The sequence below is a fragment of the Canis lupus genome, chromosome 20 (assembly GCF_011100685.1).
Source record: "Canis lupus familiaris isolate Mischka breed German Shepherd chromosome 20, alternate assembly UU_Cfam_GSD_1.0, whole genome shotgun sequence".
In the NCBI taxonomy this organism is placed as follows: Eukaryota; Metazoa; Chordata; class Mammalia; order Carnivora; family Canidae; genus Canis; species Canis lupus.
This window is the reverse complement of record NC_049241.1, coordinates 54,120,931-54,144,150: the sequence shown is the minus strand read 5'-3', so window position 1 is coordinate 54,144,150 and position 23,220 is coordinate 54,120,931. Positions and strand designations below refer to the sequence as shown.

Below are 23,220 nucleotides of genomic sequence, written 5' to 3'. Positions count from 1 at the left end.
GGCCTGGCGCGGAGGCTGAAGCTGAGGAGGAGGCGGCGGCGGCGGCGGCTCAACGCGGGAACAAGGCCTCGCTCCACACGGCCGCGGAGCACTCTGGGAACCCAGCGGCTGGGAAGACGACGAGGGGGGAGAGGGACGCCCCCTCCCGCCGCCGGCGTGACGGACGGCGCAGCCAGGCCAATGGGAGGCGGCCGCCTCTCCAGGAACACCAATCGCGGGCTCCGGACACGAGCAGCCAATCGGAGGGCCGCGAGAGGCTGTGGGCGGGAGGCGCCGCGTGACCGACAGCTCTCGGAGGCAGTGGGCTGCGCGCTGCCGGTGCCGGGCGGGCAAATCGAGGCGACCCGAGAGGGCAGGAGGCCCAATGGAGCGGGGGTTCCAGAACTACGGGGCGACTTCAGGACCGGATTGACGGCTCCAGGGAGTCAAGTGCACAGGAAGGAGGGGCCTGGCGAAAGGCTCCTTTGAACAGGCTGGGCGGGCGCCAGGTGAGATAATCGTGCACGCGAGCCAATGAGTCCGCGCGGGGGGCGGTTCTTGGGAAGATTGGCGGCCGGCTTAGCCCAATCCCTGACGAGCCCTGGGTGACGCGCTCAGGTTTGGACGGGATTGCTTCTCCTGTTAACCAGAATCCTTTTCCAGCTTTGATCTCTAGGCCAATGGCCGGGCGGCGGGGGCGGGCGCAAGGTGACGGACAGCGCGCCGGACAAATGGCGGTGGAGGAAGTCTAGGGGCCCCGTTTTGGTGGGAGCCAGTGGAAGCGGAGCTGCATTGGGGCGGAGCCGGCCGCCGGACGACGAGAGGGGATTAGCCGTCGTGGGAGTGAGTGGCAGTCGACGTGGGCAGCGCCGACCGGCTGCCCGGAATTCGGGCCTGACGTCTGGGTTAGCGCCCCAGGAGCCTGGCTGGGTAGGCCGAACACATGGCCTGCTCGAGGCCTCGGAGGTCGGATGCTCCCGGGGGCGGGGTGGCCCAGGAGCAGGGGGGGGCCCACGGATCCCCTGCACCCGCGCTCTTCACCCAGGATTCTAGAGCCGCCACTTCCCTTCCAGGACTCACGGGACCAGTTCCTCTCCAGAATGCAAGGGTCTAGGGCCATCGGTTCTCGCCTAGGACCCTAATTCCACACCCCACACCCGTTTCCCATAAGGCCGGGGATGGGGGTGGGGGGGATCAGAGCCTCAAGCTCCGATCCTCGGCCCTCAGTTTCTCTCCTGAACCCAGGCGTCTTATGGGTTTACAATTCCTATTCAGGTCCGAGGGGCTCAAGGGTCCCCCTTTCCGGGCCCCAGGGATTCCCAGGTACCCCGCTTCCATTCTTGGGACCCAGGTATCCGAGGCGCCCTGCTGGGTCTTAGGCCCTGGGTGTTCCAGGTCCCCAACTCACCTCCTGAAACCAGGGATTCCTGGTGCCTTCCTAGACCCAGAGAGTCCATTTACTGGGCTCCCCACTTGGACGCAGGTATCCCAGACACATCCAGCAGAAACTGTCTCTTTATTTCAGGTTCTCTCCACATCCACCATTTCACCCTGAAGCTGGATGTGACGAGCCACAGCGAGCCAAACTGGAGTCCACACTAGTCTCTGGCTGCACCCTCAGGAAGGATCCCCAGGGATCTTCTGACCCAGGCCTCCAGACTGCTTCTCCTGACAAAAACTGCCCCCCGGGTCTAAGCCTGGTGGGCTCTTTGGGCCAGGGGACCCTGGATCCTCCTGTCCATTTCTGCCCAGGGTGTGTCGACTAGCCACGGCCTATACGCCCAGGGTTTTCTTCATGGCTTCGTACACCACGTAGCTGATGCCACCTGCTGGTAACACCTTCAGTAAGGTGGGAGTCATGCCTCGGTACAGCCCCGGCCAACCTTGCTGGGCCAAGATCCCCCGGAAGACTCCACACATGGTGGGGTTCGAACCCTCCACAGTGTCTGTGGGAACAGGGGCAAGCTCAGGGCTTCTGCCAGAGGATGATCGGGCCTCCAGGGGCGCTGGAATATTGGGGGTTGGGTGAAGCCCGGGGCCAAGGTCTGGGGGGTCATTTGGGAGGGTGTTTGGAGACTTGTAGAGGATATTGGTCACTTTGGGGAGAGTGAGATCAATTCAGGCAGGAGTTTTTAGGATTTGTTTTTCGGAACATCTTAGAAAACAAGCTTATAATGGAGAGGGAACTTCTAAGATCTGCTAGAGATTTGAGGAGTGTGCTAAGGGGGAGGGGGGAGTTGGGGATATTTTCAAGATTAGGGTAGTGGACCAAGGACTTGTTTGGATGTTTGTGGATTGGTGTAGGGGGTGAGAGTCCATTTGGGGAGTACCCAGGGTAGTGGGGGAAGTGGTTATGATGTTAAGACGTCTAAGGGTCAGATTTAGGAATTTTAGGAATTTTAGGAATTTTGACTTTTGGAGTCAATTATGGGCTGGGTCTGATTTGGAGAAGCTGGGAGAACATTTGGGGAATCTATATCCCCACTGAGGTCAGTGTGGGGGCCTAAGTCCTATTTGGGGATGCTTATGGGGGTCAGTTAGGAGATGTTCGTTTCAGTGGTTTGTAGGGTTCATTTGGGGTCTGGTATCAGATTTAGGGGTGATTCTTAGTGGGTCTAGAGGGCAGCAGAAGCATCCAGGATCAGATGTGGAACATTTGGGAGTGAGTTTTGGGGGATGAGAAAGTTCAGAGTCAGGGCTGAGGGAGAGGGGCACACACGATGGCCAGTGGGGCTAGCCTGACCTTGGGCCTGCATCCTGGTGCGCACCAGGGTCAGTGGGTAACTGGCCATCTGGCCACAGGTCGTGGACAGCGTCACAGATGACAGACTGACCAGGCCACTGGGATCCTCCATGTCCCTCCCTGATTTCAACCAGAAGCACCTGAGCATCTGCAAGAGAAGGGGGTCAGGAGGAAGTGCACTGTGGGCCTGTGTTCACGGCACTCCTGGTACCCCTCCATGGGCTCCACACCTCATAGACGGCCAGGTCAGTGCAGGCATAGGGGATGATGCCAAGCATGTTGGGCAGGTAGCCGCGGTATAGGGCGCGGGTGCCCTCCCGCTCCAGGATCTGCCTTGCACAGTCCAGCAGCCCCTTGTACTGGCCCGTCCGGCGAAGGGTCAGCCGCGTCTTCAGCACCTGTGGAGGATGAGGAGGGAGTGGCTCATCTGATCCAATGCTCTCATCGACCTTCAGCAGCAACCATCGTCTCCATCCTACCACTGAGGAAACTGAAGCTCAAGAGAGTACACAGAGCTGAGTTTCAAACCCAGAGCCGTCCGATCCCTTGGCCTCTCTGTGCTCCCAACCCAGGGTTCAGCAGCAGAGGCCAAGAGGATAAGGGAAATGACATGGACTGACTGGAGTCACAGCTTATACCTAACAGCAGCCAGACACAATGCCGTGGGAGTGCAGACCCCAGGTGGCCAGATTTGCCAATCTTCCAAGAGAAGCCAGACAACGTGATTTGTATGAAATGCTCCAAAATCAAAATATTGGCAACTCTACAGTTGCCCAAAAGACCAAACACCAAGTGCAGTAGGCAAAATTCTAAGGTGGTCCCTAAGATTACCACATCTGATATATATGCTCCATATAATGCCTGCCCGACCTTGAGAGTGTGCTGTGAATGAATGAATGAGTGAATGTGATTGGGTGTCACTCCCCTCATTGAGTTACATGACATGAAGGTGAAGAGATTTTACAGATGTAATGGAGGTCTTGAAGCAGCTGATTTTAAGTGAAGCAAGACCACTCATCCCTGGTGGGCCTGACCAAATCAGGTGAGCCCTTTAAAAGAGTCTCTTGCCAGAGACCAGAGAAATCAGAGCGATTGGGAATGTCCAGGACATTTTTCATTTGCTCTTAAACAAGCAGACCGTTGGGGAGAAGACCACGTGGTAGGGACAGTGGATAGCCTTCTTGGTGCTGAGGATCTCCATCCGTTGTAGGATGTTTCACAAGAAACTGAATCCTGTGAACAACCAAGGAACAACACAGGCCTCAGGTGGGCTCACTGTAGCCCAGCCAACACCTTGATTTCGGCCTGATGAAATCCTGACCAGAGGGCCCGACCAGCCAGTGCCCAGACGTGACCCACAAATGAGATAATAAATCTATCATTTTAAAAGCTGCCGAGTCTCTGGCAATTTGTTACGCAGCAGTAGAACACAGATATACTTAGGAAGAAATTTAACTGGTCAAGAGCAAGCGTTATATGAGAAAAACTTTAAACAAACATTGAAGTACAAAAGGGGAGACTTGAACAAATGGAAATGTTCTGGGCAGCCCGGGTGGCTCAGCGGCTTAGCACCGCCTTCAGCCCAGGGCGTGATCCTGGAGACCCGGGACCAAGTCCCGCGTCAGGCTCCCTGCATGGAGCCTGCTTCTTCTGTCTCTGTCTCTGCCTCTCTGTCTCTCATGAATAAATAAATAAAATCTAAAAAAAAGAAAAAATAGCAGGACTCTCTAAGCTTATTTATTTTTTTAATTTTTATTTATTTATGATCGTCACACAGAGAGAGAGGCAGAGACACAGGCAGAGGGAGGAGCAGGCTCCATGCACTGGAGCCCGACGTGGGACTCGATCCCGGGTCTCCAGGACCGCGCCCTGGGCCAAAGGCAGGCGCTAAACCGCTGCGCCACACAGGGATCCCTCTAAGCTTATTTATAAGTTGAATACCATCCCAGTTAAACAAACAAAACCAATAGGTGACCTTGTTTTCTGAGTTAGATAAGTTGCTTTTCAAGTTTATATGGGAAACCACCAGGGGGATAACCTGGAAAGCCAATAAAGAAGATGGGGGGAAGAGGGAGATGAGAAAGCCTACGATCAAGCCTCAAAAATTAAAGACAGTAAAACTACAGTGGCACCCGCTGACTGAGTCCAAAGAGCGTGCGACTCTTGATCTGGAGGTCATGAGTTCCAGCCCCATGTTGGGTATAGAGACCACTATAAATCAAAAAATTTTTTAAAAGATAAAACTGGGGGGATCCCTGGATGGCTCGGTGGTTTAGCGCCTGCCTTTGGCCCAGGGCGCGATCCTGGAGACCCGGGATTGAGTCCCACGTCAGGCTCCTGGCATGAAGCCTGCTTCTCCCTCCTCCTGTGTCTCTGCCCCCCTCTCTCTCTCTCTCTCTCTCTCTCTCTCTATCATAAGTAAATAAATCTATCTTTAAAAAAAAAAAGATAAGACTGTAGGCAGTAAAAGGATCAGGGGTGGCCAGGGATTCAGGGGGGAAGCGAGAAGGGGTGAAGAGGTGGAGCACAGGATTTTTAGGGCAGTGAAACTACCCTGTCTGACCCCCAGATGGCAGACACCTGTCCATGCACATCTGTACAAACCGCAGATTGTACAACCCAAAGAGTGCCCCTGAGGGCAACTCTGGGCTTTAATAATAATGTATTGATATATATATTGGCTCATCTGTTGCAACAAATGGACCACCCCATGCAAGACCTTAATAGCAGAGACTTTGTATATGTGGGAAGAGGTGTATGGGAACTCTGTACCTCCTGCTCCGTGTTTCTGTAAATCTAAAACTGCTGTGCACAATAAAATCTGTTACCTCCCTCCCTCCCCCCTCCCCCCCCAAAAAAAACAAGGAAAAAGAGACATTCGTGCATGGACAGACACACCAGAGCAAAGAGAGAAAGCCCAACTGTACATGGGAGTTTAGTAAATTACAAATTACACAGGGTCTTCTGGATCCTTGACGGGGGAAAGGATGGTTGAGCTGACTGGGGAGCCATCTGGAATATACGAGTTTGCCACACACCTCACGTGAAGGGGAAGACGAGGGGGAGGAGGGAAGAAGACAGGAAGGAGGGGGAAGTAGTAGCAGGTGGTAGCTAACTTTCACCTTGTTTCATCCTTGGGGGGAGGGAGGGCAGAGGTTCTCTTACCTCCATGGGGTTGATGAGCGTCTGGGAGGTGGCCACGGCTAGGGAGCCAGCTAGGAGACGTTCCTGGAAGGGTGGGGACCCATGCACTCCGCAGAAGTAATTCTTACACTGTGGCAGGAGAGAGGAGCAGGAGAGAGCCGCTAACCCCCTCCCTCGCTGAAACCCACCCTGAGTCTTGGGTAAGGATCTGGGCTTGCAAGCGGGGGTGTAGGAGAGGGTTTGGGGTTAAAGGGCAGGGCTGGGTAAAGCGGGCCTTCCCCCCACACACACACTTCATTGCGCCCCCCCTCTCCCCAACCTGTTCAAAGACGGAGAACTTGATGGCGTACTCGGGGGCAATCTTGAGGACGTTGATGCCGTTGCCCCGCCACAGGGAGTGGAAGCCCCCCTCCTGGACCATGCTTCGGAGCCCTCCCAGCAGGTTCATGAAGTTCGTCTTGGAGGAGTAGACCTGGGGGTAGGGAGGCCACCGGCCCTGTGAGGAGCCTCCCACCCGATCCCCACCTCCAACCCAGCCCCGAGTCCAACCCCATCCTGTCCCCAGCCACCCAACCCCATTCCTCCCCAGCTAGTGCTGTAACCCAATGCAGACCCACATCCTGCCTCCTCCCTCATCTTCCTCTCCTTGGCTGTTCTAGTTCGCCTTCAAAGCCACCCAAAGACCCCATCCTCGGTTCCCTTATCCCTGACCCCACCCTGTCCCTGGTACTGTTCTCTCAGCTCCAGCAACTCAAGTTCATGCTCCATCCTCATTGGCTCCAGCGCCAGCCCCAGCTTCAACTCCCACATTTACCTCCATTCGGCCTCCTCCTGACTCCAACCCATGCCCCAGCCCCACCCTCAAACCTGTTTCCAATTGCATCCTCACCCCTATCCTGTCCCCCAATCAGCTCCACCTCCATCCGGCCAGCCCCACCCCAAAGGCTCCAGGGCCTTGGTCCCCGCGCACCTGCATATACACCTTGGCTCGGTCTAGAGGGGCCGTCCCAGTGCGGGACACCGCCCCAGCCATGGCCCCTGAGAGCAGAAACTTCCACAAGGCCCCCTCGTTGTCCACTTCAAGGACGTCCACGGGGACCATCAGCTGCTCTCCTGTGTCCAGCACCTGCAGGGCAGACCCAGCTCCCACCCATACTGAGCCGGGCTGCAGCTCCTTCCCTGCAACCCCAGAAGCCCCTCCTAGTGTGAAGGCCCACCCTGGTCCCCACTGCTTCCAGATGGAATTCCGGGTCCGCTTGGAGGGGAGTGGGGCAGGCAGAGGCAGGCAGCGCGGCCTTCTACCCCGGCAGTCAGGCTGCAGGTGCCGAAGACCTGCAGTTCTCAAACTCACCTGCTGTGATGGCAGATGCTCCAGGTCGTTTTCACGCACGTGCCCAAACACATACCCATACACGTGTGTACAGCCCACGTTCCGGGAGGGGGCCAGGGGTGGGGTCGGAGGTGGGGCTTCGGTGAGTAAGGCCTTGACCCTCTTAAACAGGGTCTGGACACTGGAGCAAGGCTTCTGAGCTTCCTCAGGCTGGGCTCCCATGGCAGCCGGAGGGTTAGGACACCTAGGTTCAAATCCCTGGCGACAGGTTTGCCCATCCAGCAACCATGTGGGAGGGGTCACCTTGTAAATTTGGGAACCAGGCCATGATGAGGTCACAGAGGCCCTTGTGACCTCACTGGATATGGTGCACAGAGTAAGCCTGTCCATATCCAAATTCCTCTAAACTCATGAACTCGCTTATGTCAAGTGGCAAAGGGAAAAGCAAATTTGCCGAAGGAATTAAGGTCACTCACCAGCCGATGGGGAGATGGAGAAATTATTCTGGACTAATTGTGGGCCTGGTCTAACCTCGTAGGTCCTTAAACAGTGAGGAAGGGAGCAGAACAGGGTTAAAAGGATCAACTTGAGAAAGACTCGACTGACCATTGCTGGCTTTGCAGATGAGGAGGGAACCGCCAGCCATGGGGTGCAGGCCGACCCTCAAAGCTGCAAAAGGCCAGGAGGCAGATTCTTCCCTGGAGCCTCCAGAAGGAGCTTAATTTTAGCCTAGGGGGATTCGTGTTAGGCTTCTGACCGCTGGAATAATACATTTGTGTTGTTTTAACCTACCACGTTCGTGGTCGTTTGTTACAGCAGCCGGAGGAAACTAATGCGCTGTGTTTCGTTATCATGGCAACAGGAGATAGAAGTGAAGGAGAATGGGAAGGTTCTGGAGCTCTGGGAAGGAGAGACACAGTGGGTCCCCGAAGTGAGAGAGGCCTGGGTTTGGAGGCAGCCTGGGTTTGAATCCCATCTAGGGCAACTCTTGCTGTGTGACCTGGGGGTACTCACTTTACCTCTCTGAGCTTCGGTTTCCCCCACGTGTAAATTGGAAGCGGCGATAAGCTCTTACCACGAAGGGTCAATAGGTTGCAGTGAGCGTTGAGAGCACTTCCATCCTCCCATGCGGTTTGGTTCCAAAATGTTGATGCCATCCACGATTCTTTTCTTGCTCTCATGCCCACGCTCTGTCATCACATCCTGGCTTAACCTTGAACATATCGCAGAATCTGGTGGCTGCTTACCATGTCGGGGCCTCCAGCCTGGTCCAGCCCCATGATGGATTACCCGGACTGGTGCAGTCGCCTCCACTCTGGGCCCTCCCACTCTTGCCCCCGTCTGTGCTCCCCAGAGTGACCACCAGAGGACTCCCGTGAGCACCTCAGTCAGACCCCGCCCTCCTCTGCCCACAGTCCTCCAGGGCTCCTATTTCCCTGGGGTGGAAGCCCAAGTCCTCCCCATCGCCCCCAAGGCCCTGCATGACCTACCCAGTTCCCTTCCTGCCCTCCCCTCCTCCCTTTCTCCCCCTTGCCCATTCTGCTCCAGCCACACGGGCATCCTCCCTGTACCTCCAATGCACCAGCACAGTGCTGCCCCAGGACCCTTGCACTGGCTGTTCCCTCTGCCTAGAATGCTGCTTTCCTAGACATCGCCATGGCTCCCTCCCTCACTGTCTTTACATCATTATGCAAATATCATCCTCTCCCTGATGCTTCCTCCATCCACTGGATTTAAAACATAAACTAAAAAAGAAAAAAAGCATAAACCCTGGGTGGGGGCTGCAGGGGCCTGGGTGGCTCAGATGCTTAAGCGTGTGCTTTTGGCTCAGGTCGTGATCTCCAGGTCCTGGGATGGAGCCCCACATCGGGCTCCCGGCTCAGCGGGGAGTCTGCTTCTCCCTCTCCCTCTGCCCCTCCGTCCCACTCATTCTCTCTGTCTCTCTCTCTCAAATGAATACATACAATCTTAAAAATAAAATCAAATAAATAAAATGTAAATTCTGCTCTGCAGTATCTCATAGCCTCCTTCCTCACCACTTTATTTTTATCCATAGCGCCTTTGCTTTCTATCCAGCTACACATTCACTCACGTGTGTTATTTATTGTTTGTCGCTCCCCGCTGGAATGTGGGGTTTATGAGAGCAAAGACGGTGGGGTGTTGCACTCTCTTCTGAATCCCATGTCCAAAACCGGGTCTGGCACAAACTAAGTGTCCAGTAAATAGAGGATGAGTAAGGGAAGGCGATAACACAACAAAAGGCTTAGCACAGAGCCAGCGTGTGGACTACTTACTCCATAAACGTGAGTCCTTTTCCCTTTAAAGATGTCAGTGATAACATCCCTTATTTTGTGGGTGGAGAGACTCAGAAAGAGAAAAGCAGTCTGTGTGATATCACATGTCAGTTAGCAGGGCCTCCTCAGGCCCCAACGGTGTAAAGGGATCTAAGAACGTGGACAAGAAAATAGTTGTTAACTGGCCCGATTAAATCAAATCAACCTGGTAACACTCGATGCTGGTATGACTGAAGTAAAATTAGTAACGCGGATTCCTTGTTGGTCGCTGCGTATATCGCACACGATTTCCCTGGTGGCATGACCCTGAAATAGTCACATCTTTTGACTCAGCAATCCCACTTCTGGCAATTGATCCTCAGGACATAATTTACAGGAAGTAAAAATACAAAATATTTAGCATGCCATATGTGAGTGGGCGGAAAATCGTATCTATGTATGCGTGTGTGTACCAGTTAGCTATTGCCGCACAACAAATTACCCCAACGGTAGGATCTTAAGACACAAACAAGATGGTGACTGCGGGGTCTTTTGTGCTCTAATCTTGGGAGTCATACACTGTCACTTCTGGTGGATACTCTTGGTCAGTCAGCCCCACTCTGGTACAATGAGAGAATGTGAATACTGGGAGGGAGAGACCCTCGGGGAACATCCTGGAGGGTGACTGTCATGGTCCACGCAGGAAAAATTTTGGTCATCTGAAGACAAGCAGAAATTGGGTCTGATTCAGAAATCATCTGAAGACTGATTGGGGGATCCATGGGTGGCGCAGTGGTTTAGCGCCTGCCTTTGGCCCAGGGCGCGATCCTGGAGACCCGGGATCGAATCCCACGTTGGGCTCCCGGTGCATGGAGCCTGCTTCTCCCTCTGCCTGTGTCTCTGCCCCTCTCCCCCTCTCTCTCTGTGTGTGACTATCATAAATAAATAAAAATTTAAAAAAATTAAAAAAAAAAAAGACTGATTGGGTCTACAAGCTGAGGAATGCCTAGTGCCAGTGACTGCCAAAAGCTGGAAGAGGCAGGAAGGATCCTCCCCTAGAATCTTTGGAGGGACCATGTCCCTGATGACACTTTGACTTCAGACTTCTAGACTTCGGAACTGACAGACAGTAAATTCCTGTTGTTTTTGTATTTACCATAGCCAAAGATGGAAGCAACCCAAGTGTCCATTGATGGATGAATGAATGAACAAAATCTGGTCCATCGACACACTGGGATATTATTCAGCCTTAGAAAGGAAGGACAACCTGCCACCTGCCACCATGTGGACGGACCCTGAAGACACGGGCTCAGGGAGGGGACCCAGACCCAGAAGGTCACCTCCTGCATGACCCCCTCCCAGGAGGTCCCCAGGGGAGGCCCGTGCACAGAGACAAAGAGGAGGTGGTGGGAGCAGGGGGCAGGGGGTCAGTGCTTCTTGGGGACGGGTCTCCATATGGGGAGATGGAAGGTTCTGGAGATGGATGGTGGGTGGGTGCAGGACAGTGTGTGCTTTGTGCAGCTGGACTGTGCATTTAGAAATGGATAAGGGGATCCCTGGGTGGCGCAGCGGTTTGGCGCCTGCCTTTGGCCCAGGGCGCGATCCTGGAGACCCGGGATCGAATCCCACGTCGGGCTCCCGGTGCATGGAGCCTGCTTCTCCCTCTGCCTATGTCTCTGCCTCATTCTCTCTCTCTGTGACTATCATAAATAAATAAAAATTAAAAAAAAATAAAAAAAAACGTTTAAAAAAAAAAAAAAAAGAAATGGATAAGATGGTGAATTTTATGTGGTGTATAGTTTACCACAATAAAAAAATATATCAACCCCAAAACGGTATCATTTTAAGCCTCCGGGTTGTGGTCATTCATTACAGCAGCCCTGGGAAGCAAATACCCTTATGTCAATAGAATACAGGAAAAAAATAAAAAGGGCCTATGGATGTGGGCTTTCCCCTGGGCCTGCTTCACTTCCTGGTCTCCTGGGACTCAGTGCAACGGAGGATGGTCCTTGTCCCCTGTGTGGCATTTGAGGTGGTCCCACATCAACCCGTCCCCTTTCAGTAAAAACCACAATGAAAGAGCTTAGAAAGTGTATTCCTTTTGTTCTTTTCCTTTGAAATAACACACGCAGGCGGGAGATGGGACACGGTGGAGCAGGGGGGAGGGCGGTGAGGGGAGGTGGAAGCCATGGGGGGGTCCTCCAGCCCCCCCAAACAACCCAGTTCCTCTTTTGCAGTTCTTTAATGGGGTTCCCCAAGGACTTGGGAGGAGTAAAGAGAGGGGTCCCCCAATGATGCTAAGCTCAGAATCCAACTATAAAGTGCAGAATGTACAGGGGAGTCGGGGGAGCTGGGGGGGGGCTTGGGTTATCTGCGGGAAGGAATGTCTGATGCTCTCTGGTAGAAAAATAGACCTGGAGTGAGTCCGGGGGATTTGGTTTGTTTGTTTTGCATAATTGGATGCTGGGCTCCAGGGAAGAGTTGTCTGTGTAGACTTGCTTCTGGCTGGGGTGTGTTTGGGGGAGTCTCCTTAATGTGCCCCCGGCTTCAGGCTGCCCCTTTGCCAGCCCCCCAAAAAGCGTGACTGGAGGTTATCATCAGCCTGAAGGTGGGAAGGGAATGGAAGATACCACAGAGCATTGTGGGAGGAGGGGCAGTTTGCCCATAGGGCCAGAGGCGTGTCCACACTGGGCAGGTGGCAGGGGTGTCCAGCCTCTGTCTAGGGCATGGGAGGGACATCTCCTTCCCCAGCTGCCGGCTTCTAGCCGCGTCAGGACTTTGGACAAGTCCCACGGGTTTTCTGGAAGCAGGAGGCCAGGACCTAGGCTTCCTTCCCACAGGCTCCTTAGGCCCTGGGCTCTAGGGTGCATCTGGGGCAGGGGCACGGGGGACCCAGGATGCTGTGATTGGCCTATTGGGATCTATCCAGACTTGGAGTCTGAGGCATTCAGGATCCAGTGCCTGGGAGGATTCCGGTCAGAATCCAGGGACTAAGGGGCTGGGATCCAGTGCTTGGAAGGGTGGGGGTCTACCTCCTATGGGTGAGGTTTCAGCATCCAGTGCCTGCGGTGGAAGGATCTGGGGTCCAACAGCCACAGTCGCCAGGACCCACTCACTCCTCTGTTGGGCTCTCATATTGCGATTTTAGGAGCCAGGGTCCGGCTGGTCAGGGCTTGGGAATCCGAGATCCGGTGGTTGGGGGTTGAGGGTGTAGTGGTTGAAATGTAGGGAATCCAGTAGTCAAAGCAGAGGGATCCAGGACTCAGTGTCAAGGTAAAGGAATTCAGGAATCCAGTGGTTGGGGTGAGGGGAGCTGGGATCCAGTGGCTGGGGCCCCGGGATCTAGGCATTGCATTGTCAGGATCCGGTGGCTGAGGCTTCTTGATATCCAGAATCCAGTGGCCGAGCTTAGAGATCCAGGGCTGGAGGAAGCATGAGGATCTGGGATCCGCCAGTGGTTTTGGGGATCTAGGACCCAGTGCTGGATCTGGGGCCTGAATGTTTAGGCATGGTGATGGGTACTCACGGTGATGGGTACTCTTGTGGTTGGGTTATCAGGATCCATTAGTTGGGTTGTGGGGGATCCCGTGGTTAAGTCACGGAGGTCCAGGACCCCCCATGTGGGGGGCCAGCCGTTGTGATGTGGGGGTGCAGGACCCAGTGAATAAAGTGTGGGGATCCTGTGATTTGGTGTGCGGGGGCCCTGGGGTCCATTGGCTGGGCCATCAGTCTCCAGTGGCCAAGGTGTGGGGGATGTCATGATTGGGGTGAGGGAACTGGGGTGGGTCAGGCTCTGGGTCCCTCACCTGGACGTGACCCCCAGGGCCTGCTTCATGTTCTCGTAGACCACATAGGAGATGCTCACAGCCGGGATAACTTTCATGAAGTTGGGGGCAATGCCCCGGTAGAGGCCCCACACGCCCTCCTGGGACAGGATGTGACGGAGCAGACCCAGCATGGAGAGCTGGGGGGCGCCCTCGATGGAGGCTGGGAGGGGTGGGGAGGCCAGGTAAGGCCAAAGGGCCCCTCTCACTTCCCCTCCCACTCCCCAGGGCTGGGCCTGTGGCCGTTGCAGCAGGAGGGAAGGAAGGTGAGGTTACCAGCGGGACCTACCACTCAGAGTCGGGACTTCTAGTGGCTCTGGAAATGACTGCTCACCTTTTCACCCCAATCTTGAGGGCCCAAGTTTGGGGACGGTGAGAAACAGAGAAGGTATATGTATGTGTGTGGTGGGAGAAGGCACAGGCATTTCCTCTGCCTGGAACTAATTTCCCTGCCTTTTCTCCCAGCTAACACTTCCTCTGCCTTCCAACCTTCCAACCAGGCTCCTCGGGGGAGCCCTCCTTGTACCCTGGTCTAAGTCTGGCTCTTTGTCTTCTCCTTTATTCAACCCTAAATGCATACTTAATTGTGGAATGGTTTATTCAGCAGCCTGCTTCTCTCCAGCCTGTAAGCTCTTTGCGGGTGAGAACCCAGGTTTATGCACTGATAGGCCCCCAGAGAAAATCACAGAACACAAATGCTAAAATTCCCAAGGAAATTCCCAAAACAGATTCAGGAATGTGTGGGGGTGGGGGTGGGGGGGTGGGGGGAGGACCCATAAGAGAAACCTACAGGGGAAAATAAAAAAAACCCTCACCAGCCTGGCCCCACCCCTCCTTGGCCAGATCTTCACCTTCCCTCACTGTAACCCTTGCAAATCGGAGCTCAACTTAGCACCTCTCCCAGCTAGGGGGGGCTAGGGCACCCTCCCAATATTCCCTGCATCTGCTCTCCTCGTTCAGATAAAGGGCTCCTGTCCCAGTGTCACAAATGGGTACACTGATACCCAGAGAAAGGCAGGGACTTTAGCGAAGGCCATCCAGATCCAGGAGGGTCCCAGTTTGGGACACCACCTACCCAGGAGGAGGAGCTGGGGATGGGGACCTGGGGCCCAAGTCATGATGCTCTCTCTCCCTGCCCCATCCTCCCGCCCAGGCCTCACCTTGGGCCTGCATGCGGGTCCGGACCAGGGCTAGGGGGTAACTGGCTATCTGGCCACAGGTGCTGGAGATGGTGCCGCAGGCCAGGAGCACGAGGATGCCTGGGTCGGCCGAGTCGCGGCTATACTGCTGGAGCCACCGGTTCTTCAGGGTCTGGCAGGGGTGAAGAAGGGAGTAGAGTGGGTTGGACTGGAACCAGGTAACACACTACGACCCTGGCTTCAGAGGCCCTGCTGGCTGGGGTCCCCTGACGGCTGGTACTGAGTGCGGTACCTCCTAGGTGCCCACGCACAAACACTGTACCTGCGTCCTGTCACTCGGTCCTTACCTCGACCCTCTATGGATGTGGAAAGACCACCTCCTGCCCCACTGTCCACGCCCTGGTCCCTGGAACCCGGGAATATGGTACCTCATGTGGCAAAAGGGACTTTGCGGAGGAGATTAAGTTAAGGACCTTGAGCTGGGGTGTGATCCTAGAATATCCAGGTAAGTCCAATGTCACCACGAGGTTTCTAAGAGTCAGAGGAGAGAAGCAGAGGTGGAGTGGGCAGGTTGGAAGATCTATGCTGCTGGCTCTGAAGATGGACGAAGGGCCTACCAGCCAAGCAATACAGGCAGCTGCTAGAGAAGGGGAAAGGCAAGGAGACAGATTCTCCCCTGAAGCCTCCAGAAGAAATGCAGGCCTGCCATGGGCTTGATTTTAGCCCCATGAGACCCATCGCGGACTTTGGACTTTCAAAACTGTGAGATAATGATCCTGTGCTGTTCTAAAATCACTAAGTTTGCGGTCATTTGTTACAGCAGCCGTAGGAGACTGACACACTCTCCTACGTGGACGCCCTTCCTTACCCCTTGCCATTTCATCTCAGATCTGCGGACTCCTCAATCAATAAAAAAAAAAAAAAAAAAAAAAAAAAAGATCTGCGGACTCCCAAAGGCCAGCAAACACAGTTCTGCCTGAGGACTCCTGCTGGACCCGGGGAAGGCTGCTCTGGGCACCCAGGCCTCGCCAGGAAGTGCTGGCAAAGCAGCACCTCCAGCAAAGCTCGCTTCAGACAACTGACGTGGTGTATCAATACCCCAGCTCCCTCGCGGTGCTGGTGGGGCATGTTCTACGCTGCCTCCAGAGGCCCCTCCCGACACCAGGATTGAACCCCACCTGTCTACCATGATACCCTGCTTGATAACATGCCCTTCTGGGTTCAGTGGCATCCCCCACCCAAAAAAAAAGATGTGCTGGAGTCCTCACCCCCCAGGATCTCAGATCGTGACCTTATTTGCAAATAGTCTTTGCAGGTGCGTGAGTTAGGATGAGGTCATCCTGGAGTAATCAGATATGACTGATGTCCTCATAAGGAGAGGGGACACAGGGATAGAGACACACAGCAGAGGAGACCAACCCCTTACGAAGCCTCTCTGCTTCCTCTGGGACTGGGATGGCTCCTAGGTTCCATTTCCTAAGTCAGTTCTAACCCCCTTGGTAACAGCTGCCGGGAACTGTGTGGGGCGGGACTCAGGGCTGGGATAGATTCATGATGTCTGCTCTGGGCAAGGAGCGGGCACAAAGGAAGCAAGAGTTCACCCCTCCTGCCTTTGCAATTCTAACAGCCCTCTTTTGGGGCTGCAGCAGGCATTTGCCAAATAGGTGTTTAATGAGTTTTTAAGAGCTGTTCTGTTGAAAAGATGTTCTGATGACTGTATAAGTATGGCCAACACCAGGCTAAATAAAACCCCAGTGAGATCACTTTTCTGCAGACTTCTCCGAGCCTTTATGAGACTAACATAGATTTTGAAACTCAAGAGGGCACAGGGTTTCTCAAATGACCCAGGCCTCCCAGCTCCCTTTTTTGTGAAGAATGGATCAAATACAGTTATGTCTTATTTCTGTACACAGTCCCCAGTGGCTTTGTATTGCACTCAGGAAAAACCAGCCGCGTCACTGAGCTCTTGGGGACTCTTCAGTTCCTTCCAGCCAACTCAAGACTTCCACTCCTCCAACAGGTCAAAGCCAGTCCTGCTTCTAGACCTGCGTTCTCCGCCTGGGTCACACCCCCTTGCTCACTGCCTCTCAGAGGCCTGCCTAGACCCCCTCCAGCTAACTGTGACTTTCAATTACACATCCTGTTTTCTCATCTTCTGAGAACTTAGCAGGATCTGAAACTACTTGTTGGCTCCTAGACTGACTTCCTGGCTCTTGGAGTGGATGCCCCAGGAAAGCAAGGGTTGTGTTGTTCTTACTTAACACCATCTCTGCAGCAACCAGCACAGCACCCGGTCCACTAGGGTGCTCAGGAAATAGTTGCTGAGTGAGCGCATGAAGGAATGAACAAGTAAGTGAGTGAATGAGTGGTGGCCTTGTCTCATGTGGCCGCAGTGGTGCTGGCTGCTGGCAAAGTCAGGTACGGATGGCGGGTGTGGAGTGTTGTGGATGAGGACTGGCTCCAGAACTTGGCGAGGCCCAGCACAAAATAAAAATAACGTGAAATCTCTTGTCTGAAGATGATCAGAATTTCAAGACATCAACAGCAAGGGAATTAAACCAAGAGGCGGGCCCCTCTGAGCATGGGGTCCTTGGCGACTGCACTGGCTACCTGTCTGTGAAGCTGGCCCTATGCTGGACACAGAGACTTTGGGGGCAGCCTGGGGACATCTGGGGCTGTGCTGCTTGGAAGAGCCTGGCAATCCTACCAGGAAAAGATAAAAGTCATGACCCCTGGAAGAGAAAGAGCAACCCCTCCTCGTTCCTGCCTCTTTCCACAAAGGCCCTGCGATGCTGGCCATAGAAACGCTGCTGTCTCTAGGAAATGGGCAGGCCCTGATGAAGACATTGGCTGGTTTGGGGACACGGGCATCTTTGAAGCTCACATTCACTTTCTCCCATGATTCTGTGAGCCACAGTGGTCCCTGACCTTCTCGGGTCCTGAGGCCCAGGAAGCGTGAACTGCACATGGAAATGGGAAGAATTCTCGCGGTGGTACATGTGGAAGAGTCGGGGGGTTCGATGGATGAAGGGATTCCCCAGGATCTCATGGCGCTTCTCCACCTAGCTGCGAGGTTGACTAAGTCAGCCCTATGGGGAAGGGGTGTCCCGCAGGCCAATCCCAGAGGGTGAGAGAAAGGAGGGAGGGGGCTGCCCACCGACCTCATAGACGGCCAGGTCGATGCCCGCGTAAGGGATGATGCCCAGCACGTTGGGCAGGTAGCCTCGGTAGAAGGCGCGGGGCCCCTCCCGCTCCAGGATCTGCCACGCACAGTCCAGCAGCCCCTTGTACTGGCCGGTCCGGCGCAGGGTCAGCCGCGTCTTCAGCACCTGGGGAGGACCCGGTTATCCCTGGGAAAACTGCTTCCAGAAACACCACGTCCAGGAGGGAAGACACCTAGAAATAGCTACTCCGAGAAAGCTCTACCCTCGCAATAACTGAATTTAACAAACCACTTAACTCTAGAATCTTCTGCTACCCCGAATCTCCATATCTTGAAATGGTTACACCTCTCAGAGTTGCATATGGTGGCCACTGCTGTCTCCCAATATCTGGTTCCCTTCTCCCCTTAAAAATAGAAACTATCATTTTCAGCAAGCACATGGCCACTAGAAATAAAGGCTACATTTCTCATTCTCTCTAGATATATGGCCACGTGACTAAGTCTTAGCTAATGAAACAGGAGAACAGGCACGTGTGACTCTCAGAAAGTATCTTCGAGGTGTTCCTTCTTTTGTCTAGTCTTCCTTGTTTTTTATTTTATTTTATTTTATTTTTTGTCTATTCTTCCTTATTGACTGGACCATGGACGTGATGACTGGAGCACACGCAGCCGTTCTGGTCCATGAGGTGGATGCTACATTCTGAAGTGCTGGAATAAGATAGAGGGAAGGAACCTTGGTCCCTAACACTTTGAAGCCACCCTACCTGCCCTGAACTGCTTACCTCAGACTTCCTTTGTGTGATTTGAGTTTTCCATCACTCAGAATCCTGACACAGTGCACAACCTGAAACCTAAAATGATTTCTCTGGGAACAAACAGCCTGGAAATCAGTATCCTTAGAAGAGGCATGTCCATAAACGGTTGGCCGCCCCCACATTTGCTGCCTAAATAGTTATGACCAACACCATCATCCCTTGAAGTCACCTCTCAAATGTGCATGTGCACTCCGACTACACGTGAAACAGCATTTCTCTAATAAGCCACAGTCCAAATCGGGGAGAGTCAGTTATGATCCCAATGTCTATCACACCATGGAGTGATGTGGTTATTGCAAACCCCCCACTCTGCAATGGGGCCTTGGCCAGAGTCCCTCCTTCTCACCTCCATGGGGTAAATGATGGTTTGGGCTGTGGCACCAGCTAGGGAGCCAGCCACAAAGCGCTCCTGCACGTGCAGGGTCTCCTGCTGCCCCCGAATGGCCCGTTTGATCTGAAAGTGGGAGACACAGAGGTGGGCAGGACCTCAGGTCCTCCTGCCGTGAGCACCACACAGGGAAGCAGATGCCCACTCCCAGAGTCCTGCAGACATCCCCTGCCCCCAAGGCCATCCCACCAGCCCTCACGGCTAGCTCACCTCTCCCCCACCTGCCCCCACCTGCTCCCACCTGCTCATAGGCCATGAACTTGATAGCAGACTCAGGTGCAATCTTGAGCACATTAATCCCATTGCCACGCCACAGGGAGCGCATGCCCCCCTCTCGGATCATGCTCTTTAGGCCTCCCAGGATGTTTAGCTTGTTGGTCTTGGATGCATGGACCTGCATGGGGAGATAAGGTGATTTTAGGGTCCCCTTCTGGGGCCCAGGCCTGGGAGAGGGGGTGGGTCTTTCCCGGGCCCCTCACCTGCATGAAGACCTTGAGGCGGTCCAGAGGGGCTGTGCCCGTCCGCGACACAGCACCTGCCACTGCGCCCGCCACCAGCTGCTTCCACCACATGCCAGTTAGCTTCTCCTGCTCTGAAAACTCATCAGGGACAGTCAGGCACTCACCAATGTCCAAGACCTAAGGATGCAGGGACTGGGGTGTCACATCATGATAGGGGCAGAGAGATGTACCTCAGCCCTAAATGGGAATATCTCCCTCAGGAATCCCAGGATCCCCAGGGCATCCACCAATGATGGCTCTCACTTGGAGAGCCCAGGAGACCCTCTTGGACTCCTACCAGATCCCAGCAAAACATGCAACCTGACTCCCACACAAGATCCCAATATCCCTCCTGGGCACCTCCACCAAATCCCACCAGAGGAGCCTGCCCAAGCATCTACCATATAAAGATTCCTTCCAGAGCCAATCAGATCCCTTTGAGGGATCCCAACCAAGGACCACCCGCATAAGGATTCTAGAAGATCCATCCAGGGCCACACAAGATCTAATCAGGGATCTGCCATATAAAGATATCAGTGGATCCCTTCCTCTGGGCCTCAGCAGATCCCACAGGAATCTGCTCCCAGGGATCATCCCTCCTCTAGAATTCATCTATAGACTTCTCAACCAAGCCCTTCATGGATCCCCAGGGCAGGAATCTTTGAATCTCCCAAGAGGATCTCAACAGATCCCACAGGTGGATTTCCCTCCAGATGCCATCAGATGCTACTGGAAACATCACTCAGAGATTCCCACCCAGAAGCTGGGGATCTAGAGCACCTCCTCCCCCAACTTCCAGTGGATCTCAGTGGATCTTCCAAAGAACATGGCTTTTATGAGTTCCTTCAGCAGCAGACCATTTATTGAGGCAAAAAGAAGTCAGCATAAGGGGAACCGTGGGTGGAGGCTGGAGGCTGGGTGCCCCATCTAGTGAGCTCCCCCTCCCCTGTGCTCCCACCTCCCACTGTCTGTGCCCAGCACTCCAAAGTCAGGTCTGAGGGCTCCAACCGATCACAGACCTCCTCCAATGGGTCCCCAGTCCCCTGATCCCTGATCAGAGGAAGAGTGGACAACAGTCTCATCCCTTGGCTGTTGCCAGCGGCTCTTCCTTCTCAGGAGTTCTGACCCAGCCCCTCCATGCCGGGGAAACCAGAGCAAGGCCCCGCCACCAAGCTAGGAAAGCTGCCCCCACCTCACCGTAGAATGCTTCCAGAAATAGACTACATCCTCCACATTCTCCAGTGAATGCAACAGGAAGTGGTCACGCCATTCCTGCCAGTCTATGGTCATCGTGCCGTCACGGTCCATGCTGGGGGTGCAGGGCAAGATGGGGACAGAATCAGTGCTGGGACTGGGAGGGGGGTTGCTGGAGTGAGGTTCAGCTGGTTGGGGTGGGGGGCACTGATTTCCTGTGTGCTGAGAGCTTGTCATTTCACAAAGGGGAAAACTGAGGCTCGAGAAGTGAAGCATCTGGCCCAGGATTTCCCTGACTCCCAAGCCTACCTCTTGGCTCTACCTGTCCTGGGATTGGGTCTGGGGCCTAGAGGCTCAAGGTGACCAAGGGGGTCCCGGGGACCCGAGTTACCTGGGATTCTGGACCCCCCAAGCTATTCACCTGTGCAGAATTTTCTCTGCTTGCTCCAGCGAGATGGAAATGCCTAGAGCTCGGAAACTCTGCTGGATCTCAGACACATCGATATGACCTGGGGAGGGGGCCAGAAAAGAGTGTGCGTGGGAGGGACCCTGGAACCCAGGTGCGGTATACCTCAGAATGGGACTGGTCTAGGAAGACTGGGGGACCCAGGAACCCAGGAACCCAGGGTGAGATATGCAGCAGGGTTGGGGAGGGGTGTCACTGACCCACTGGGATCAGAGAGATGGAACTGGGCCATGTTGTGGGGAGGGGGTTTCTCTGCTCCATGAATGAATGAAAAAATGAATCTAGGGATAATTATAGGGGTCCTTATGCCATAGGAGACTGAGGGGCAATATTAGGGACTCAGAAGAGGTTATGGAGGGGGTGTCTATGACTCATAGGGAATCCAGATGCAATATGGGGCATCTCTGGCCCGTAGAAACTTAAAGGTAATGATAGGGGTCGCATCCCAGAAGGGAAAGGAGGTGGGATGGGCCCATGAGCCCAACCACCTAGCTGGGGGGTGAGGAGAGCTCCCAAAATAGCCTGTGAGTCATCAGGGAGAAGTGGCCCTCCCCCCTCTTCCCAGCGCTGGCAGTTCTAACCCCACTGGTGCCTCCAGGGCCCCCGCAGCCCATCCCCGGGCCTTACCATCCTGATTCCGGTCCAGACTGTGGAACAGAAGCAGCAGGCGCTGTTCCCGCTCCTGCAGGTAGCGGCTAAACTCCTCCAGGTCGAGCCCACCACCTGGGTCAGCGTCGCCCTCGGAGGAGATGCCCTGGCAGGGGGGGAAGGGATGAGAGTGCTCCAGGAGGCTGCTCCCCATCCGCAGGGGGCACAACAAACTTATGGCCCAGGAACTCAGCGCTCCTCCCCCCCACCCCCCCCCCGCCCCTTTAAAAGGACAGGAGCCGGGGATGTTACCCCTCGGACCTCCAGCTCACTTCTCAGCAACATGCCCAAGGCCACAATAGGTCTGCAGGGTGGAAAGCAGTTGCCCAGTTTTCCTGGCAAGCAGACTGAGGCTCTCCAAGGTCGAGTACTTTTTCAAGGTTACAGAACTGGGAAGTGGTGGGTAGCCTCGGGCTCTTGTCTCTGAAAGCCTATCCTCCCAGCTATCTCTTAAAAAAAACCCTGTCCATATGGCAGTTTTGGGAGCTCCGGGGAGACACAGCTCTGGGCAATGTGGGGCAATGAGCGGTCCAAGCTAAGCACCCACCCGGCCTCCGTTTTCCCACCTGGAGGGTGGGAGGTTGTACTGGAGGTCTCAGGATGCTGTGGAGAGAGACACTCCAGTGGCATCTGGGGCTACAGGTGTAGGGGACACCTGCACAGGCCTAGGGGCAGGTTCCTGCTTTGCTACATCCCCAGCCGGGGGTGGCCTGGGCAGGACAGTCCCTGCTGGGGCAGCCTGGGGCATTAAGCCAGGCCAGGCCCGAGGAAAGGGGAGGCCTGGGGAATGTAAACCTAGAGAGGCGGGGGGCAGCTCCCTGGGAGGGCGGTGGGTGCCCAGAGCAGGGCAGAGAGGATGGGAAAGGGTGTGTCTCCTGAGGCGGGCGCAGGGCACGTCTAGGGTTGGGCAAAGAGTTCAGAGGAGGGTGTGTCCGGGGCAGTGGGCAGGGAGGCGGGCAGGCGTCCCCCGCCCTCGAGGCACCGGCGAGGGGGGTGGGGACCGGGTGCTGGCAGCTGAACCGCAGGCCTGGGGCCTCGGCGGCTCTGTCTTGGGCGAACCCGTTAGGCCCAGACACGCTGGGCAGGGGGAAGGGGCCCGGGGCGCCCAGGCTGGGCACCCGCACTGGAGCGCAGCCACCGGCAGAGGCTGGCGGCGGCGCGCTCCATTCAGGGGATCGGGTTACCCGGCGCCCGCCGGGCCAGGCTGGGGTCCCCGCGGGGGTACCTGTTGGGTGTCGCGGTCCGGGTCGCCCCCGCCCAGCCGGGCCAGTCCCTGGCGCAACTCGCGCACGTCCACGCGGCCATCCTTGTTACTGTCCAGCTCCTCGAAGAGGCGGCCCCAGCGCTGCCGCCGCTCCGCGTCGCCCGGGCCCCCCCGCATGGCGCCCGCCCGGGGGGGGAGGGGAGGCCCGGCGGCGGCGGCCTCGGCGGGGGCTTCGCGGCTCCCCCTCCCCCCCGGGGCCCCGCGGGGCCAGCTCCGCGGCCACGGCCACCGCAGCCTCCGCGCTGCCCGCCTGGCTCCGGCACTTGCGGGAGGCGGTGACTGCTGGCCGTCGCCGCCCGCGCCAGAACTTGCGTCTCCTCCCCCGACCCGCTTCGGGGGGGAGGGGGCCG

At 55.4% G+C, this 23,220-nt stretch overlaps 2 protein-coding genes and 1 long non-coding RNA gene across 18 annotated transcripts; 1 reads left to right on the top strand and 2 right to left on the bottom strand.

Moving 5' to 3' along the window:
* Positions 1 to 46: 46 nt before the first annotated feature.
* On the top strand, positions 47 to 4,114 carry LOC106560123. Its single transcript, XR_005375180.1, has 3 exons — positions 47 to 488; positions 643 to 909; positions 1,505 to 4,114. It is a non-coding gene; the product is annotated as an uncharacterized LOC106560123 (long non-coding RNA).
* On the bottom strand, positions 1,479 to 8,848 carry SLC25A41 (solute carrier family 25 member 41). 13 transcript variants are annotated; one of them, XM_038567569.1, is made up of 10 exons: positions 8,768 to 8,848; positions 8,272 to 8,409; positions 7,989 to 8,096; positions 7,673 to 7,737; positions 6,837 to 7,440; positions 6,186 to 6,338; positions 5,888 to 5,995; positions 2,953 to 3,120; positions 2,723 to 2,870; positions 1,479 to 1,925 (listed from the first exon to the last, which is right to left on the bottom strand). In XM_038567569.1, the coding sequence occupies exons 5-10, from the start codon at positions 7,416 to 7,418 to the stop codon at positions 1,753 to 1,755; spliced, it is 1,332 nt and encodes a 443-aa protein (XP_038423497.1). In that variant the 5' UTR covers positions 7,419 to 7,440; positions 7,673 to 7,737; positions 7,989 to 8,096; positions 8,272 to 8,409; positions 8,768 to 8,848; the 3' UTR covers positions 1,479 to 1,752. The 13 variants fall into 13 exon arrangements, with proteins under 13 accessions (XP_038423497.1, XP_038423502.1, XP_038423493.1 ...); XM_038567574.1 differs by having other exon boundaries at positions 6,837 to 6,992; positions 8,768 to 8,846; XM_038567565.1 differs by having other exon boundaries at positions 6,837 to 7,737.
* A 752-nt stretch (positions 8,849 to 9,600) lies between these two features.
* SLC25A23 (solute carrier family 25 member 23) lies at positions 9,601 to 23,090 on the bottom strand. Of its 4 annotated transcripts, none has more exons than XM_038567558.1 (11): positions 22,832 to 23,090; positions 21,586 to 21,712; positions 20,914 to 21,001; positions 20,496 to 20,607; positions 19,278 to 19,436; positions 19,040 to 19,192; positions 18,757 to 18,864; positions 17,594 to 17,761; positions 14,454 to 14,604; positions 13,276 to 13,456; positions 9,601 to 9,640 (listed from the first exon to the last, which is right to left on the bottom strand). In XM_038567558.1, exons 1-11 carry the CDS (start codon positions 22,985 to 22,987, stop codon positions 9,616 to 9,618), a joined length of 1,428 nt encoding a protein of 475 aa, XP_038423486.1. In that variant the 5' UTR covers positions 22,988 to 23,090; the 3' UTR covers positions 9,601 to 9,615. The 4 variants fall into 4 exon arrangements, with proteins under 4 accessions (XP_038423486.1, XP_038423483.1, XP_038423484.1 ...); XM_038567555.1 differs by lacking the exon at positions 9,601 to 9,640 and adding an exon at positions 11,544 to 13,009; XM_038567557.1 differs by lacking the exon at positions 9,601 to 9,640 and adding an exon at positions 12,615 to 12,891.
* Between the last annotated feature and the right edge of the window lie 130 nt (positions 23,091 to 23,220).